Below are 18137 nucleotides of genomic sequence, written 5' to 3' on the forward strand. Positions count from 1 at the left end.
CACCTTCGTACATGCGCGGATCAATAGTATTAGCGACAAGCTCCCGTCTGCTTTGTACGTAGTGCGATTGTAAAGGTGTAAAAAATCTTCAACAAAGAAACTTTTCTGTGTAAGTACTAGCTTACATAATAAATCATTGTGCTTTTTGTGTTTATTATTTATATTATGTGATTTGTGCAACACTGAAACAAGAAGGTAATATTTGAAGTAGAATATATAAATATAACGTTTTGAAATTAATAATAAATGAAATATAAATCGGTTTCTTATCAATATAATAAATATTCATACATTTAAATATAAATTTTGATAAATATAAAATTTTTAGATATAGGTATATACAAAACAGTATAAAACCTATACCTATCTATAAATAGGTACCATATCATTCTGATTTTTTCTTTCTTGTCTAGTTTTTGTATATTTTGTAACGTCTTAGATTTATACTCTGTGACGTTACAATGTATTTAATTCAATAATAAATAAATGACCATAAAAAATATTTTTGTTAATTTCTGTTTCATTTATATTAAGTATGCTACTCATGTGAATATATGATATTATTCATACTATAATAGCATTAATATATTTTTGAAGTTTCACAACATTTTAAGGGTGACGTCATGACATACGTCGTTTCGAAATTTCTAGAACAATACTAAGATAATATGGTAATAAAATAAGGGCTGACACCGGTCCTGAAAGGTGCTAGATAGGTTGACTATTATAACCTCTATTTAGAGCATGCACCCACACTAACATAAAGCGTCATACAAATCGCGAGTGGACAACGTAGCTTGTCACGCACACTAAAGTTATAAACCTGGCCTGATTTAATCGGTTGTCTAGCAGCAAAAGGCTTTTTCCAGACGTACAAATTATAGATCAAAGGTATTGGGTCTTCACGTGCCATGCGCAGCCAATATACCTCCCAAGTCTAAACCAATCAACGCACCATATTTCATAAAGTACTCGTTCATCTGTTGAATGTGTGTGTAAGGTCGATGCGCGTTGCATTTTATTGACAAAAATTAACTAAAATACGACGGGGCTGCACCTCACTACGCATGTGCACGGACCGGGAAATCTGGGAGCCAGTTGCATACCTGAGCTCTTTTGTCGAACATCAAGTTTGTCGCTGCAATTATTGGTAATACCATTTAGATTTAAAACTATTTGCTATTTTCATTCAGTGATGTTATTGTTGTTTTTATACTGTTTTTAATACTGGAATCGATAATTGGAATTACCATTCTCAATCGTAGCTATATCGAGGCATTCGGTCGCCCTTTATAGCAGCTATGACATCACTGATGTGGACCTTTAAAGCGTAGTAACTTTTAAGTTGATTTTATTTATTTGCGTAATTATTTGGTTTATGTTTTTGAGCTGTGACGTTGTAACAAATAATGATTATCTTTGATCATGTATACAACTAGATATACTATGATAGCTGTTAAGACGTAGCTTGTCACGCACACTAAACTAAAATTCCTGGACTATTTTTGTCGGTTGTCTAACAGCAAGAAACTCTATCGTAGACGTATAAATTATTTAAGATAATTATGATAGGATATTTGTGTTCGCGCATCCAGATTATAGATGGACAGATTAAATCACTTTATTGTCGTCAGGTACATCGACACCGGCTGGTGTCACTTCACCAACTCCGACTTATCAACCGATGCATTGTCTTGAAGCAGCTACCAGATCATCGTGTCCTATTGGCAGCCGGTGCCTCTTCGTTCATTTCGACGACGACATTGAAAGGTAAGATTTGAATTTGAATATAATAAGGTGTCTAGCATTATGCCGGATGCACAGGATGCCGGCTAGAGTATGGGTACCACGACGGCGCCTTTGTCTGCCGTGAAGCAGTAATGTGTGAGCATTAATGTGTTTCGGTCTGAAGGGCGCCGTAGCTTAGTCTAGTAATATCTTATGTCTCAAGGTGACGAGCGCGATTGTAGTGTCGCTTAGAATTTTTGGATTTTTCAGGAATGCTGAGTGGCACTGCATTGTAATGGGCAGGGCGTATCAATTACCATAAGCTTAACGTCCTGCTCATCTCATCCCTTATTGTCATAAACAAATAAAATAACATAGACTTTTGTGGCCACTATACAGTAAGGAAAAACCAATAACATTAAAAAAATTGGAGAATAATTTGAGTAAATCGCTGCTTTCCAAATGCCGGTATTATCGTAGATTTAAAAAACGAAATTTCTTATTATTTGTAATTGATTATATTTATTTGTATAATAACATTGAACATTATTTTTGGCGGAGCGTGTTGGTTAGTTCCGATGCAACGAATTTTATTATATTCAACTAGCTGACCCGACAGACGATCGTATGATCCGTCCTTAGCTGACCTCTACTCAGCGAAAGGAATATTCCAACCAAATTTTAAGTCTCTACCACAATAGACATATGTATCAGTATGGAAACTAAGCCTTGTTGATAAAATATTTACCTACATGTGCGTACACTCCATTGAAGCAAAAGGGTTGTCAGGTATATTTCTAACCGACTTTTTAAAAAGGAGTTTTGGAACGAAGTTCCTTATGGGGCGTTGCTGAGCGGAAAAAAGTAAAAAGCGTAAGATTTTTTACGTGTAGTGTATGTATGATAGATATACTGTGTATAATGAAATACTATAGTCTACATGATGACTGTTATATAATATTTTTAAACAACTTTTTATTGAATGTTTTTCTTGGATTTTTTTTTTAAATTTCGTTTTTATTTTTAATTTTATATTTTATGTGAAATATTGACGGGAAACTGAAATATGTGTTAAGAACACATATTTCAGTTTCCCGTTGAACTTATGAACGTTGTTGAACTTTGTCCGTTGAAGTTTCACTTCTACCACAGTCTTAAGAAACTCTTACCTGCAGTCATCCCACGAACATATCAGCTAGACGGGGCAATTATTGTTTTCGTTAGTGTCAATAACGAATATCACATGACTAATTTGAGATCCAAGATGGCGGATGTGACTTTTACAATAAAATCAAATTGGGTATAATTTTCGAGATTTCCGGGAGTGTCAATTACAAATATGACACCCATTTCAAGATCCAAGATGGCGGCTGAAACATTTTCAATAAAATCATTATAGGTATCATATTTGACATTTTCGGCAGTGTCGGTGAACACACAATTTTATTTCAAAAGTCATCCAGTCAGTCCAGTATTTTCGGCTTCAACACTCGAGAATCATGAAAACAACACCCATGATAAAAAAGTTGATAATTTCATGGATTTACATTTCGACAGCACTATTTACTACACTAGCACTATTTCAACATCCTCAAAAACTATGAAAACGACAGCCATGACGAAAAAATTGTCAATTTCATGCAGCCACCATCTTGGATTTACATTCTGACACCACTATCTATTTCAGCACCTTCGAGGGTGACCATGAAAACGACACGCGTTACGAAAAACTTGATAATTTTTTTCAGCCGCCATATTGAATTTTCATTTTGACAGCACTAGCTGGTATTGGATTCAAAACTCACGAAAACCATAAAACCACACTCATAAAAAATGCTTATGAATATTGCAGATTATTGCAGATTAATCGATCTCACGGACTTATAATTCTAATACCTAATAATTATAATAATAATAGACCAATAAATCATTCTTAGATATAGTAGCACTTTATAGTTTAAAAAACGGAAACTGTAGTTTTGATGGAGCCCAGTTCAAATAGCCGTATACTACGCAATACGCTGGCATTTTTAAAAAGATCGTGGAAACAAATAACAACGTGATACTCGATTCGTTTTGACCGCGAAAACCGCTTAGGGGCCTAGTGATGCGCATGTGTGAGTGTGTCATTTCGAACGTTTGTAGGTAGTTTTCGTACTGGTACATATGCCTACTGTGTGTGTCTCTACGCCTTATGGTGCCAGAAAATCGCGATGAGTAAAATTCGCATTTGATGTGTCACCGGGGAAATAATTTAATAACACCTCCGTCAAATAACGTGCCGGAGCGTTCGATATTGATTCGTTCGATTTATTTGAGGAACCCGTTGTCAAGTACTTATCGGAATGTTGAATCTTAAGAATTACTTATGTGTTACTCTTATTTGATTTAAATGTTTTTTGTCAGTTTGTTGTTGGTTATTGATAGAACTCCAATCGTTTTTTTCATGATTAATATATGATAAGATAGGATTGTTTATTTATCGTATTTGTATTTTTTATTAATATTATCATAGATAGAAGGACTGTCTTTCAAGCATTATATTTTCATATAATAAGTCAAAGTCAACGTCAAAAATTATTTATTTGCAAGAAAATAGCCAAAGATTGCCACCTCGTTTGATAGGTCGTGTATTGAGTAATAACAATATTTACTAACAGCGTTAATAATTTAAATCTATTTAACACTGTCTCTTCTCTTATTTCCTTTGTAAATTAATTAAAAGTTATTTGTTCAACAAGTGAGAAAAGTTATTTTATGCTGCGAGTGCTGACTTTAAATCAGGAATTGGCGAAGTAGTCATATAGTTACTCACTACTGAGGTAGTGAGTAACAAAAAAAAATTGCTCTCGTGTGAAACATACAACTTTTCAACTCGACTAGCGAGAAAAGTGTTATAGGTTATAGTAAGAGAACCAATTTAGATAATATTTAACAATTTTTATTATAAATATCAAACCCTCTTACAAAGTACTGTCTCAAATGATTAGTGCGCTCACAGCCGGCAATCGCTATCCTCGTCTGACAAATGATGTCACGCGCTAACTCTCTTTCACTCTACCTTAAATATTTATCATCTTTAACAGCCAGCAACCCTTACTTGCGGCCAGATTTAATTAGGTAACCATATATGATAATTAATAGAAAAAAATTGCTTCAATTTGATATATAATTAATAAATATACGTTATGAACGTATAAATGTTTCGAAATCATACCTGGCTGCGAAGAGGTGCGGCCAGGTGCACAATGGCAACCGTGATTTTTTAAAATCATTATGTAAATTGCCGTGATGTAGACGATATTTTATTTAAAAAACAAGTGAACGAAATTTTTTCCCATAAATCAATTAAAAATAATTTAATTAAAAATACTAGAGGCCAAATTTTGATAGGCAACTTGGTAGATATATATTCTACTAATTATAAATATACATAAAAGTTTGGTTTTTAGCAAATAACCGATGAGCGCACTAATCTCGCAGTCGGATCTTAGACCATAACAGTTTTGTTTGGAACTGTGATTCTTGTATGATTTACTTGCGTATTAGGTAAGATTTCTGTCTCTAGGTTTGTGCGTTGTGGAGGGTATAGGAGGATATTCCTCACGAATTACGAAATATCTATGAATTTTCATCTTTGTATTAAGCAACTTTACTAATATTAACTTTTGTGTATGTTTTTCAATGTCATTTACTGTGAGATTCAACAATTCATTGGAGCGGCACGCTCCATTTATTCCCATAATGAGAACGACCTGTAACAAAGTATAAAAATAAATTAGTTTGACATTTGTTTTTTAGCTAAAATATTAATCCAGTATAGGTGCTTAATGATGAAGCTAGTACCGATTTACTTACTTTCATACCAAGGAAATTGTAGTCTGGTGCTTCGTTAAGAAATGTTTCAATTTCAGGTGCAGTGAAAACTACATTTTTTAGACTTGTATCCTTCCGAATTCCTTTTTAAAGATGCCAGCAATTTTGGATTTGTTTCTATATTCACGTCACGTTTTGTTTTAATAACAGCTTCTAGCATAGAATAAATACTCCATAGCGTACTCGGTTGCCGTGATTTTGATAATTCCATAAAATATGACAACAGCACAGTTTCCGAATAAGTTTTCGCACCTTTTGAAAGTCGCCAATTATTAAATAACTCGTACGCCTTGAGGTATTTTTTTACGTGAATTTTCTGGTATAAAGCTAGATTCAGCATTAGAAACTTGTTCCCTCAACTCTTGTGGAGTTAAAGAACTATCTTCATCGCTGGACGCACTCTATTTACGTAATATACCACAAAAACTAATTCAAGCGACCTAATGCTGAACACAATTGATTCCTGCCATTTCGTTTTACAAGTTTATTTTTTTATTTAGATGTTGCGTTCGGAAACTGTACTGCTTGAAATCTTTATGAAAACGAATATTATATATACTTTATGAAGGCAATAGTAAAATTTATTAATCTAAATTTCGAAGTAAGTAGTAAAAAAAGAAGGACTCCGCGCCGTGATATTAGCGAGTGAAGCACCTTTATTAGAATGTGTTTGCGGTTACGGGGTATACCAGTTAAAATATTTTTTCTCCCTTAAATAATCATATATCCACAAATACTTTTATATTATTGTTTTTACACTATTTCACAACGCACGACAGCATTTTTAAAATATTTTATTGCGACTCAAACTGATCTGTCACAGACGATGGCAAATCTCATAATGGCGGCCGATCGGCTTGTATTAGTGTAAGTGTATACGTGGGGCTATGTATTTACACGTTTACCGGCTTGTTTTGGTGCCTCACTGTTATGTAAGGTGACTCGGACTCCTAAGTAACATATAAATTTTTTGACAATCAGATAATACGCTAGGCTAAAATGAGTTTCGGAACGCACCGGATCGCATTGTTTATTTTTTGAACGCGTTGTAATTCCCGGATGTATGGTCATGTGGGGTTCGAAATTTAAATCACTTTGCCTCACGCTCGCAGCAAAAAGCGTATTGCTGCGAGTTTTCGTGCTGGAGAGGTGATAATATTTTAACACACATACCATGATAGTTTTTTTTGGTACAGAGCGGGGTTCTAATGTGGGGTACTCGAAGTCTGTTAGGATCACGAGATAGAAACAAAGGACAGTCGCCAATCCGAGTGAATAAATTAAAATTTTTCTTAAAAAATAAACTAGTTCTCGATTTAGTCGAACCTTGAAATCTCCGCGGGGCAGTCCTGGAGTATATATAAACTATTAATTTTCTTAATGATCGAGGCAGAAAGTTAGCCCGCGTTTTAATTAAATATCTAATGACAATATTATAATTTATCTTTCAATAAACCCTGACTACAAGATTAACCTTTACCGTGAGATATTAACCAAAATTGTTCCATTTAATTAGTTCTGGTATTGGAACTAATAAACATAAACTTATTGAAACTTGAAAAAATAAACTTATAATGTTTGCAGTAAGTATAATATATCATTGAGCGTCAAAGTGTCATTTTCACAATAAACGCGGCTCCCGGTTATCTTGACTCGATTCTTGACCTCTCATCACACAATTTTATTTGTAACTAAAGCTTTGTGGAAGCCACGAGATTGTATTAGCTACATATATATTTTTGTTTGCATCAGTATTTCATCAAAATATGTCATTAAGAGTTGACTTCGCCAAAACTATGTAGATTATGTCAATTCAAATCGAAGGACAGAATTTACAAGGATACCTTAAGTACTTCAAAGGTTAGCTACCAAGCTGGTTTTGAAGTCTCATGGACACTAATTGATATCTATAATTGGCTTACGAACCCGTAATTCGCTACTGCGTATCACGTATTGAAATATTCTTAAGACCACATACATCACATTCTTCTTCACTTAGTAATATTTCCGTTTCTCCGCTATTCAGATCAAGACAAAATTCATTTATTGGCTTAGATGCTAAAACACACATATGAATGTACTTTGCAAAAGCGAATGATTTCGTAATAAAAACAAATATAGGTTATATGGGAACTATGCAAAGTCATGCTACGAAAATACTCAAAATTTCGTCTTTCTTGGTTAAATTTTAAAAGTAAAAAATAAATAAATCAATGAAGTCTTAAAACAAGTAATTGAGTATCCTAAATTCTCTTTTCATTTACGCAACGTTAGATTAGCTACGCCGTAGTTGCATCTGTCTTTCTAAAACTCAGTTTGGTAAAGAGAAGCCCAATTCACCTATCACATCATAGTCGACCAAAATAAAAAAGTTAAAAGTCATAAATAAACATCACAGACGGTTAAAGTTGTATATACAGATTCAATACGATTAGAGCCAATGTTGCCAATTGTGCTTGTTATATATATGAGCTCACTTGAATCGAATAAGCAATTGCAAAACGTAGTTCGATAAGACCAGCCGTGTTGTATTGCATATATCGTAAAAGTGAAGTGAGTTTGGCTTAACTGTCAAAATAAATTAAGTGATTAACTGATTGGTAAGTTGAATTTAGAAACAAAGTAGTGGGAAGGGGGGAGGGTAGGAGGGAAGGAAAGTGACTTTTAACGGTTTATAAAACATACGGCCGGAGTGTGACCGTTTAACATTATAAACTTAAGTGACACACTGCGCAGCAGGGTGTCTATAAATAGGGATTATATCGATCTTGTTATTATTGTTAATATCGGCATTGGAAAATACAGCAATCTTTACACTTTTACTAAAAGCTTAATATAACTTGTTTCATGTTGGAAAAGTAAAGCTTATAAACAAATTGGAAATAGCTCTTAATCAGATATTTATTTGAAATTCACAACAACAAAAACTGGAAAAAATATCCCCGCCTAATTTATAAATTGCGATCAATAATAAGATTAATTTTAAATTATTGAATTTAAAATTAATCTTATTATTAATTATTTTTATTTATATTAATTAAATTATTGAATTTAAAATTAATCTTATTGATTTGCAAAGTTCTCTTACGATAGCTTGTGTGTACGAGTGAGCTTAGTGTTAAAATTCTTGTTGATTTACTGGTTGATGTACAATTTTACATGATTATATTAAAGGTTTTTCATAATCTCATTAGTTATCATTATCATACATATTATAATATGTATCTATAAATGCAATAAAGCCTTGATGTGGGTTTATTATTGTATAGCATAGCACGCTTAGGTTGAGACGCTGACATTTTTGTTTAAATAAGTATGTAAGTTGTATTTATTAATCCTGGCTGAAGCTTGAAGGATCTCTTCTATCTATGCATGTAATGTTTTTTTTTGCATGTGTTGTATACTTAATTGTATATCGACATTTATTAATATTATAAATGCAATTATTGTAAATTATACTTAAAATAATATATCAAATATCACGGAATCATAGATTGCATTAATTGGGTAATAAATATTTTGAATTTATTTATTATTATTATTCTTTGTATGCTTATTGGGATTTGGAATGCTAGTTTAACAGACACAGATAAAGATGGTACTGGGTCCCCAGTCTTCTTCCGTTGCATTTAAATGACAGGCACCGCCCGGCGAATTTTTTCAGGTTAAGATCAGCAGCCTCTAGAGTTTAAATCTTAATAATTTAGTAAAACCATCTCATTCTTAAGCCATCTTGATTTAAATATCTTTAAATAAAGGGCTTATAGATTGTTAAAAAAGATTTTCATTTATTTTTTAAATCTTAAGAGGATTCGTATGGTAAAACAAAAATGCAATTTCGTTTTATATAGGTCAGCGCGCGGCAATGAGCATTCGAGAGTAGTTCTAATGTTATGGTGAATTGTGTAGTTTTTGTTTGTTCAACAATTATTGGAATTGTTTTTTTTTTTTTTCATTTAATGCTGCTTTAGTGTTTAGAAAATTTAATTCCCTATAGGATGACATAAATTTTATTCCAAAATAATTATCATAATTAAAATAGAGTCACGTGAAGTGATTAACAGAACACAGACAGAAATTTTTTTTTGCGTGAAGTTCAAAAATTTCACAATTTTCGGTGAATATCCTCTTAAGTATATTTGTGTGAAAAATATAATTCTACAATTGTTGTTACCAGGTTAAAACATATAAATGGCAGCAAACGCATATTATTGGTTGAATTTACCGTCCATGTCGGTTCCACCACCTCCTCTGAATACGCCGTTACCATTATACATATGCAAGAGGTACCCGCCGCCGCCTCTGCCGCGATCAGCCTTAGGGCCGCATCCGCAGATGGAAGGCTATTCTATGCATTTCTTGTATTGTCTTGTTCTGTAAGCATTACATAATTAATTATTTTACTACCAGTGGGAGTCTCCTTTGCACAGGATGCCGGCTAGATCATGGGGACCACAACGGCGGATTTTTCTGCCGTAAACCAGTATTGTGTAAGCATTATTGTGTTTCGGTCTGAAGGGCGCCGGAGCTAGTGAAATTTCTGGGCAAACGAGACTTAATATTTTATATCTCAAGGTGGCGAGCGCATTTTTAGTGCCGCTCAGAATCCTGAGCTGCACTGCATTGTAATGGGTGGGGTGCATCAATTACTATCAGCTGAACGTCCTGCTCGTCTCGTCCCTTATTGTCATAAGAAACATATTAGAAATATTCTGATTATATGTCCGAATAAGGATACTATATTTATTACCCAATAAACGTCGTGAGTTCCGTTCAAATAATTACAGTCTATCACAGAATCAAAGAATCATTTCATTATCTTTGAGAATATTTGCTTACGTTTGGACTGAAGGAATAATAAATCTTTAGAACTTAGATTAATGATTGGTCTCTGCTGCGCTATCTAGTTGTAATGAAAGTAGATAGATACAGCAGACGTAGTCGCAAAGTGCTGCAACTAATACTACACCCAAGTACGCCATCGAGCCAGTCTCGAACAATGTGTGACGTTGACGTGCCACATGTTCTGTGAAACTTTGCTAATAATTGAAACTAAAAAAGGTTTAGAATTTTTTATTTGTTATTTTTTTGTAGAAGTAGTATAGAAGTGTCCGTATTTTTTTTTCACATTTTGTAGTTGTTTTAGTTGCATTGACAACCCTAACATACATACCCTTTATTGACATACTTTGCGTCGGTATAAGACAAATGGGCTTGTAAGAAGATTGGTGTGCTCATTAAGACGATACAACTGAACACCTGCAAATATCTACATTCACTAATTAACTCGCTTAAATCATTTTGATTGTTGTATCTTTAAATTAAGATCGTTTTAGGTCGTTACGACAGATTTTTATTTATTTACTGAATCTACCGTCTAGAGTATTTTAGTGTGAAAAATATAATTTCACAATTTTTTTTACCAGGTATAGACAGGCTCAAATGACTGCACAAACTTTTAATTCAACAAATTTACATTGTATGTCAGTCCCTCCACCAACACTGGGGTACATGCACGTATACAAGAGTTACCCACCACCGCAATCATCTGTAGTGCTGCGTCCGCCGATGCAAGCCTACCCTCTGAATCGTAAGTAAATTTTATCCATTTAAAAAGTGTTTTTTTTTATGCAATACTCAAAGAAAATACCACTACTAACACGAAATTTATCATTGTATCCCTAAAACAATTTAGCCACAAGTTAGGATTTCATCCCCACCATCTGGATGTGTGGCGGTCCTCCACAGTGCGGTTTTCAAGGAGCTTTCTTCCACGTAATTCAAAGCTGTGGAATAAACTTCCTTGTGCGGTGTTTCCAGGACGATACGACATGGGAACCTTCAAAAAAAGCGCGTTCAGCTTCCTTAAAGGCCGGCCATGCTCCTGTGATTCCTCTGGTGTTGCAAGAGATCGTGGGCGGCGATGATCACTTAACACCAGGTGATCCGTACGCTCGTTTGTCCTCCTGTCCTCCATTTTTCCATAAAAAATACCAATTAGTCATTAATTTTCTATAATGTATACAGTTAATGTACTTGTATAAGTACTTTATTTATATATATAATATTTTAAATTTTTAAATAGTGAAAAAAAAACATAATTAATGTGTATTAATTAGGTAATATAATAACTATATATATACGAACAATACAATAGATACCTAGGATACAATAATTTGGATTATGTATCGGGATCTAAGGCAAACGAAAATTATTTTTATGTGCATAGATCATGTAGTAAATTATACATAGCCGTGTACTTAATTTCTACAATAATAAATAATATTGTAGAGTTTTGATAACCGTTACTCCAACTGATTACTATTAATGTTTTAGATAATACAGATTTTGTTGTTTTAAATAAAGCCTACGGACCGACCAGTGCGAGGCGAGAGATTTTGTCATAAATTGCTAGTTATGCCCTAAATCATGCTCTATACGTTCGTTCTCGTTAGGCTAGAGAGGTCGCCGAATGTAAAGAAGCTCTAATAGCAGATCCAGATCCATCTAGAAGATCTTATATATTTATATACTATAGATTTGACGACCAATATATCCCAGTGGTTAGTAACTCTGCTTACTGAGGTAGATGTCCCGTGTTTGAATACCGGTAGGTGCAAACATTTATATTATGATGAATATGAATGTTTGTTTACGAGTTCTGGATATCTATATGTATTTATACATGTTTAAGTAGTTTATAATATCGTATTAAATTAGTAGTAATAGTCTTTTGTACCCATAGTACAGATAATTTGTGTAAAACTGTGTCAATATTATTGTTATTATTATACTATTTGTTCGCTAATAAACAAACGTCTCTTCTTCGGTGAGCAGCACACCACATGCCGGGAACATTGCCGACCATGCAGGTATCGCCGACGCAACAGGAGATGGCGGCCAATTCAGCTGTGAAGAACTCCCAAGAAGGATGGCATCATCCAATGTGAGTAAATACGAAAATAAGTTAATAAGCACAAAATAAGTTTATAAGAATAGATGTATAAGTAACAGTTTACAATTTCCAATTACAGCGAATTTTTTTTGCGGGACTATAGCGACATGATTTTGAATAAATCTCTCTCTAGTATAGTTATAAGTGATAATTATGGGCTATATTTCACCGGAACACCACGGTGCGTGGTATCCGTAAGCTACCAACTAGATACAATATAGACACCAGAGTCATATAGCGTCGGAGCTGGTCGCGCCACCAAATTAAAAGTTAAAAATCTTCCCAAATTTGTTCTATACTAATCCAAACTGTATGTATATTGTTGAAATCGTAGTTTTACGCACTAGCCATTTTGGATTTCATTATGATTCCATTTCCAAAAACCTCGAAAGAGCCGAGAATAAATTTGTTTGACTGAATATTTTATACTGACAAAGAGCATAATATATGTTATTCACGCGGGCAATGCATCCTTCAAATGGTTTATGAAAAATTTTATATTGATATACGCTAAGCTGGCTTCGATTTTCTTGTTGTTTATGTCACGCCATCCTTTTCATCCATCAGTGTCAAATTAAATTAAACTATTAAATGTCGTTGAATACAGTTTTGTTTTATTTTTAAGTAAAGTAATGTTCCTTTGATCAAATTATCCTATCTTTCAGTATTGAGAGTACTTGTCTCTCCTGTTGATTGTTATATTTTCTACCTGTATAATTAAGTGAAAACAGCCAGGGGTTATTTCGACAAATTTTTATATGTGTAGGAACTATGCTTCTGCGGTGAGGCGTAATCAGACACAGGTTGTTGCTGGACACAACAACTTGCCAATTTCGTCTGCTGAAAAATACGCGCAGTACAGCGAAGTAACTGGCGCTGTGATGAACGAAGACGCAAGTTCAATAATTTATCAGCGTCCAGAGTATTTTAACACCATGTACCAGACTCCGAAATCAGGGATGTACGATCCACATTACCAAGGCAATATGCACCCGACGCAGCTCTCCGTGTATGTGCCTATGTATCCGGAGTCTAACACATATGGCAACAACATAGGTGAGTTTTATTATTTACTACCTTACCCGATTGCGATAATTGTATGAATTTATCACAGTCTGTATAATGCTAGAAAAGGAATAAATAAAAGTGGAAGAATAACGTACTTATGTACGCACGCACGATCTTATTCTTCCTTGGCGTAATAAAACAAAAATCCTAAAAAAAATCCTTGCTATTTTATGCTTACAAAAGTCTTAATAAGCTGCCAGAGTATCATTTTTAGTGTAATTTTCCACTCAAGGTCAATATCGGTTAAACTAGGGTCGTATAACATATTGGCATCAGTCGCCCTTGGATTCTGAATTTTAAAGTAAAATCGAGTCTTATTGAAGTAGGTACTTGTGGGTAACAATATCCTTCTGGAATGTGAAAAAAGTTCACGAATAAAATATCACTATAAAATGTCATGAAGGATGGCAAAAAAAATTAATTACCCAGTGAATTGTATTTCCCAAATATCATGTTTTGGTTTTTATATTCAAATATATTATTGTTAAATATAATTCATAGAAGAAAAGGGTTTTATTGTGATTATCTATATTACTTACGTATTAGTAGACGATTCATTAACGACACTGTATGTCAAGCTAGAGCAGTAGGTTGACTTGAAAAAAACGTCCAAACCCAGTGCCATATTAAAATAAATATTGACATAAATATATTAAATATACATTTTGTAAACTTTAACCCAAACATTATACAAATTGAAAAAAAAACTGACACACGGTATATTAAATCACTGTACGGTTTCGAGTATACAGGTACATAAAAAGGCCGTAGTCGGTTAAAAGAGCTTCAAATCTAAGACAATGTCAATTTTCTTAAATGTGCGGTAATTCCACATTAGCAACCTTAGCCAGCCAGACAGTGCGCATTGAATTCAAGGTCAAGGTCGAGTTATCCCGCTATAGCTTTTTATAAAATATTTACCGGTCCTTACATCAACTGCAGTTGTTTTGTCTTGTAGTCTAAGAGCCAGTGACCAATTAAAACTTTCTTACACGTGAACTCCCGCTCCCTTTGCATTAATACCTCAGGTGTGATAGATATGAAAAATCAAGCCAATATATCTATTCATTGAAAACGCTTGTTAATTATAATATGTACTGTTCGGGTATCGTGACCACTCCTCGATAATCAAACTGCTTTAGAGAAAATCTGAACGCTGAAGAATGTATTTTTAATCGGTGACGTTGATACATCTTTACATAAAAGTATGATTTAATTATTCGAAGAGCTGAATGACGGCATGGAGGTGACATCACTATTTTGAGTGCGTTATCTGGAAGAAATAATTTGTATGATTGTTTTGACAAAGTTGATATTTCCATCAAATAATATACAAGATCATAGCCCCTTAAAAGTATTAAGGGGCTAATAAGGGCCTAATTAGGAATATTCATTTGCTCTCTTAAAAGACCAGCAAGGATAATTAGGAGTAGCCATTTATTGCAATGAAATCGTGGACCTAAAATATCAAAATCACCTGAATATCATTTAATCATCAACGATTAATGAACGGTGAATTCCCAACACCACCAATAGTAAAACATATTTTTAATAACTGTCTGACTCTTAGACCTCATTGTTATTGTAATGAAAATACCTCGTAGTAGTATTGTGATAAGTACAAAACGAGTGGCGACAAAACAGATAAATCGAGATAAACGACTATTACTTAATAAATTTCAAGGGCACCAATGAAAATAGTATCATTTGTGATGTAAGCGGTTATGATATGATGCGGGAAAGTAGCCATCGGAACTCTTCGCACTATATGAAGTGAAATTTCTTTAGCGGCGTTGAGCACTTTTCTTGGGATGGGTATAAAATGTTAAAATCGCGTCATGACACCTGTCATTATCGAAAATTCGTAAGACAATTTTATACGGTTTTTTAATACCTACCACGTAGTCATAGTAGAATTAGCGATTGTGTATGACGCGAGTATACCTAATAAATTCTGACGTCATTCGCACGACGTGATTACTGCATAGACATCAGGATAATATAAATATGGAAGCGGTGATAGCGTAGATAGAAGATGAGCAGTAGATGCGTCACTAAAATAACAATAATAATGTGACAGAGACACATAAATTAGATTGGTATTGACAGTAAGCGAGATACATTACGTGGGTAACACTGAAAATGTTTAGAACTGGCCAGTTAGAAACATTGCTACTGAAAACTTTTTTTTTTTCAATTTTAGAACTTTTTGGTAATCTAATGTAGTATATTGCATTCATTTGTCATTTGTGTTTGTGAATTGGCAGCAAATCTAAAACTCTTGTTATACGTGAAAATGAACCTAACGCGAGAAAATTGTTCGGTCATTGATTTATTATGACTTTCGTTGTGGGCTTACTCAATAACAAAGCTATGATAGGCTGCGATTAGCATTTCTTAGTGAAGCCCCATCTCGTGCCACTATTTACAATGGGTGTAACGAGTTTAAGCGTGGACGTAGCAAGCTCAATGATGATCCGCATGAGGGACGTGCTTTAACAGCGACTGAAGATAACATCAGTGCTGTGCGACGCATGATAGAAAAAGATAAGAGAGTGACCTATCAGCAGATACGGGCAAGCCTAGGCATTAGTATGAGTTCAAAAAATATTAGCTCAGTGGATGTTTCCTTTCGAGAAACCAACAACTGAGGTAAAGAAAGGAAGAAGTCAAGAAAAATAGATGATTGCCTCATTCTTTGGTCGGAAAGGTCATTTCGCGACAGTTGTGCTACAAGATGGAAAGGCAGTTACTCCAGACTGTTATGTCAATCGCTGTTTCCCTGTTGTCTTGGAAAAAAATTCAGCAGCAGCGCCCTCGAAGCAGGATCCTCCTTCACCACGACAATGCTTCAGCGCACTCCGCAAAACGGACTGTTGAATATGGCAGGTGTCGAGATAATGAGTCGTCCGCCATACAGTCCTGACCTGGCGCCCTGCGACTTTTATTTATTCCCAAGAACTAAAGATAAAATTCGAGGTATTCGCTTTTCGAGCCCTGAAGCTGCGGTGAAGGCGTACGAAAATGCCATACAAGAGACCCCTGAGGAAGAATGGGCCCACTGCTTTTCTCAGTGGTTCCATCGATTGCGACAAGATTACTTCGAAAAACAATAAAAGTATTGGCAACTTTCTACATTAAGTCGTTTTTCATTTTCTATACATTTTCAGTGTTACCTAGGTGCAATATTTGCTATCCCTTTCACGTATGCAATTTTTTTGCTCGGAACTAGTTCATAGGCTCCCTACAAACAATGATTGCCATGTTGAATTCAGTTATTATTAAAATATGGAACGTTGTTGTCTATTACGTTGTACAAATCGACCAGAACGAAAACATGAAATCATAACACACGCCACAGACTATTGCTATCTCATTTACATACGCTGACAGCGAATCTAGTCCATCTGCAATCCCTACTCTGTAGTTAAGGTCTTTCATAGCGGTTGAAATTATGTGTCATCCTAGCAACATGTACCATATTATGCAGTGTAGAGGTTCATGCACAATGCACACCTTAAATTTATTATGCAAGTGCTGATCCGTTGTTATTGTTCGTTGTTGTTCTGAAATAATGCATGAAAGATGATTTTTCTGAGGGAGAATAATAAATAATTGATGAGATGTAAAATAATTGTAATACTTCTGAATCGATAATTTTTTGTGTTATATAAAATGTCATTCTTTGTGTACGATTGCGCAATAAATGAATATTCTATTTAACCACATAAATACTTTTACTCCAATACATAAAGCAATTCGTGCGAAATTATTCCCTAACCTTTCCAAAATATTCAAAAATGCACGACGTTAATGTTCAAGTTTTCACTTCTGCCAGCACTCCCTGAGTGCAACCTCTATTTTTTAATAGATAAGAGTGAGCAAATGCGCAAGAGGGTCTCGTGATCGGGAGTGGTGAGGCAAACGACCATAATACATATTTTGCAAAAAAAAAATACTTGAAAAACGTAACTAAAAATTTTATTATTATTTTTTACAGCCTTTTGAATATTAACACGATATAATATCTGTTATTTTTCGTTCCAAATTCGTAATTCAACGAATTCTGCATATTTGTTAACAGGGCGTCCTGCAAATTTGACTATTGCTTCGGGCCTTGGGGAAGTGATGCATTTCCCAACAGCGAGTGACGTACAAGGACCGTCTGATACGGTAAGTGATTCCGATTACTTTTTAGGTTCTCGTCCTCGGAGGATAACTAAGTGAAACTCTCCTTTCGTCTCTCCTTCCGGCCGTCTGTCTGTTACCGAGATGTGTATTCTAAACCGTAACTGGTATTATTACAGAGTATGATTTAGGCCCCCCATGATGGACCGACGATCTGGTTAAGATCGCCGGAGTAGGATGGATGAGGGCAGCGCAGGACCGATTGTCATGGCGATATTTAGGAGACGCCTTTGTCCAGCAGTGGACGTCTTCCGGCTGAAACGATAATGATGATGATGATGATGATACAATATATCTTTTAAATATTTATTCTCTTCCCATT

General features: G+C 34.6%; 1 protein-coding gene across 6 annotated transcripts in view; it reads left to right on the forward strand.

Moving 5' to 3' along the window:
* LOC126978894 (roquin-1) overlaps nucleotides 1-18137 on the forward strand; it is a 60416-nt gene that overhangs the window by 34944 nt on the left and 7335 nt on the right. For 4 of the 6 annotated variants that reach the window (XM_050828009.1, XM_050828010.1, XM_050828008.1 and 1 more), the window contains 5 exons: nucleotides 1635-1770; nucleotides 11031-11194; nucleotides 12442-12550; nucleotides 13326-13615; nucleotides 17712-17800. In XM_050828009.1, the coding sequence (XP_050683966.1) occupies nucleotides 1635-1770; nucleotides 11031-11194; nucleotides 12442-12550; nucleotides 13326-13615; nucleotides 17712-17800 (788 nt within the window). Of the gene's footprint in view, nucleotides 1-87; nucleotides 110-1634; nucleotides 1771-11030; nucleotides 11195-12441; nucleotides 12551-13325; nucleotides 13616-17711; nucleotides 17801-18137 lie in introns of those variants that run through there. The other 2 variants (XM_050828014.1, XM_050828012.1) reach the window with 2 other exon arrangements.

Source organism: Leptidea sinapis, chromosome Z, assembly GCF_905404315.1.
Source record: "Leptidea sinapis chromosome Z, ilLepSina1.1, whole genome shotgun sequence".
NCBI lineage: Eukaryota > Metazoa > Arthropoda > Insecta > Lepidoptera > Pieridae > Leptidea > Leptidea sinapis.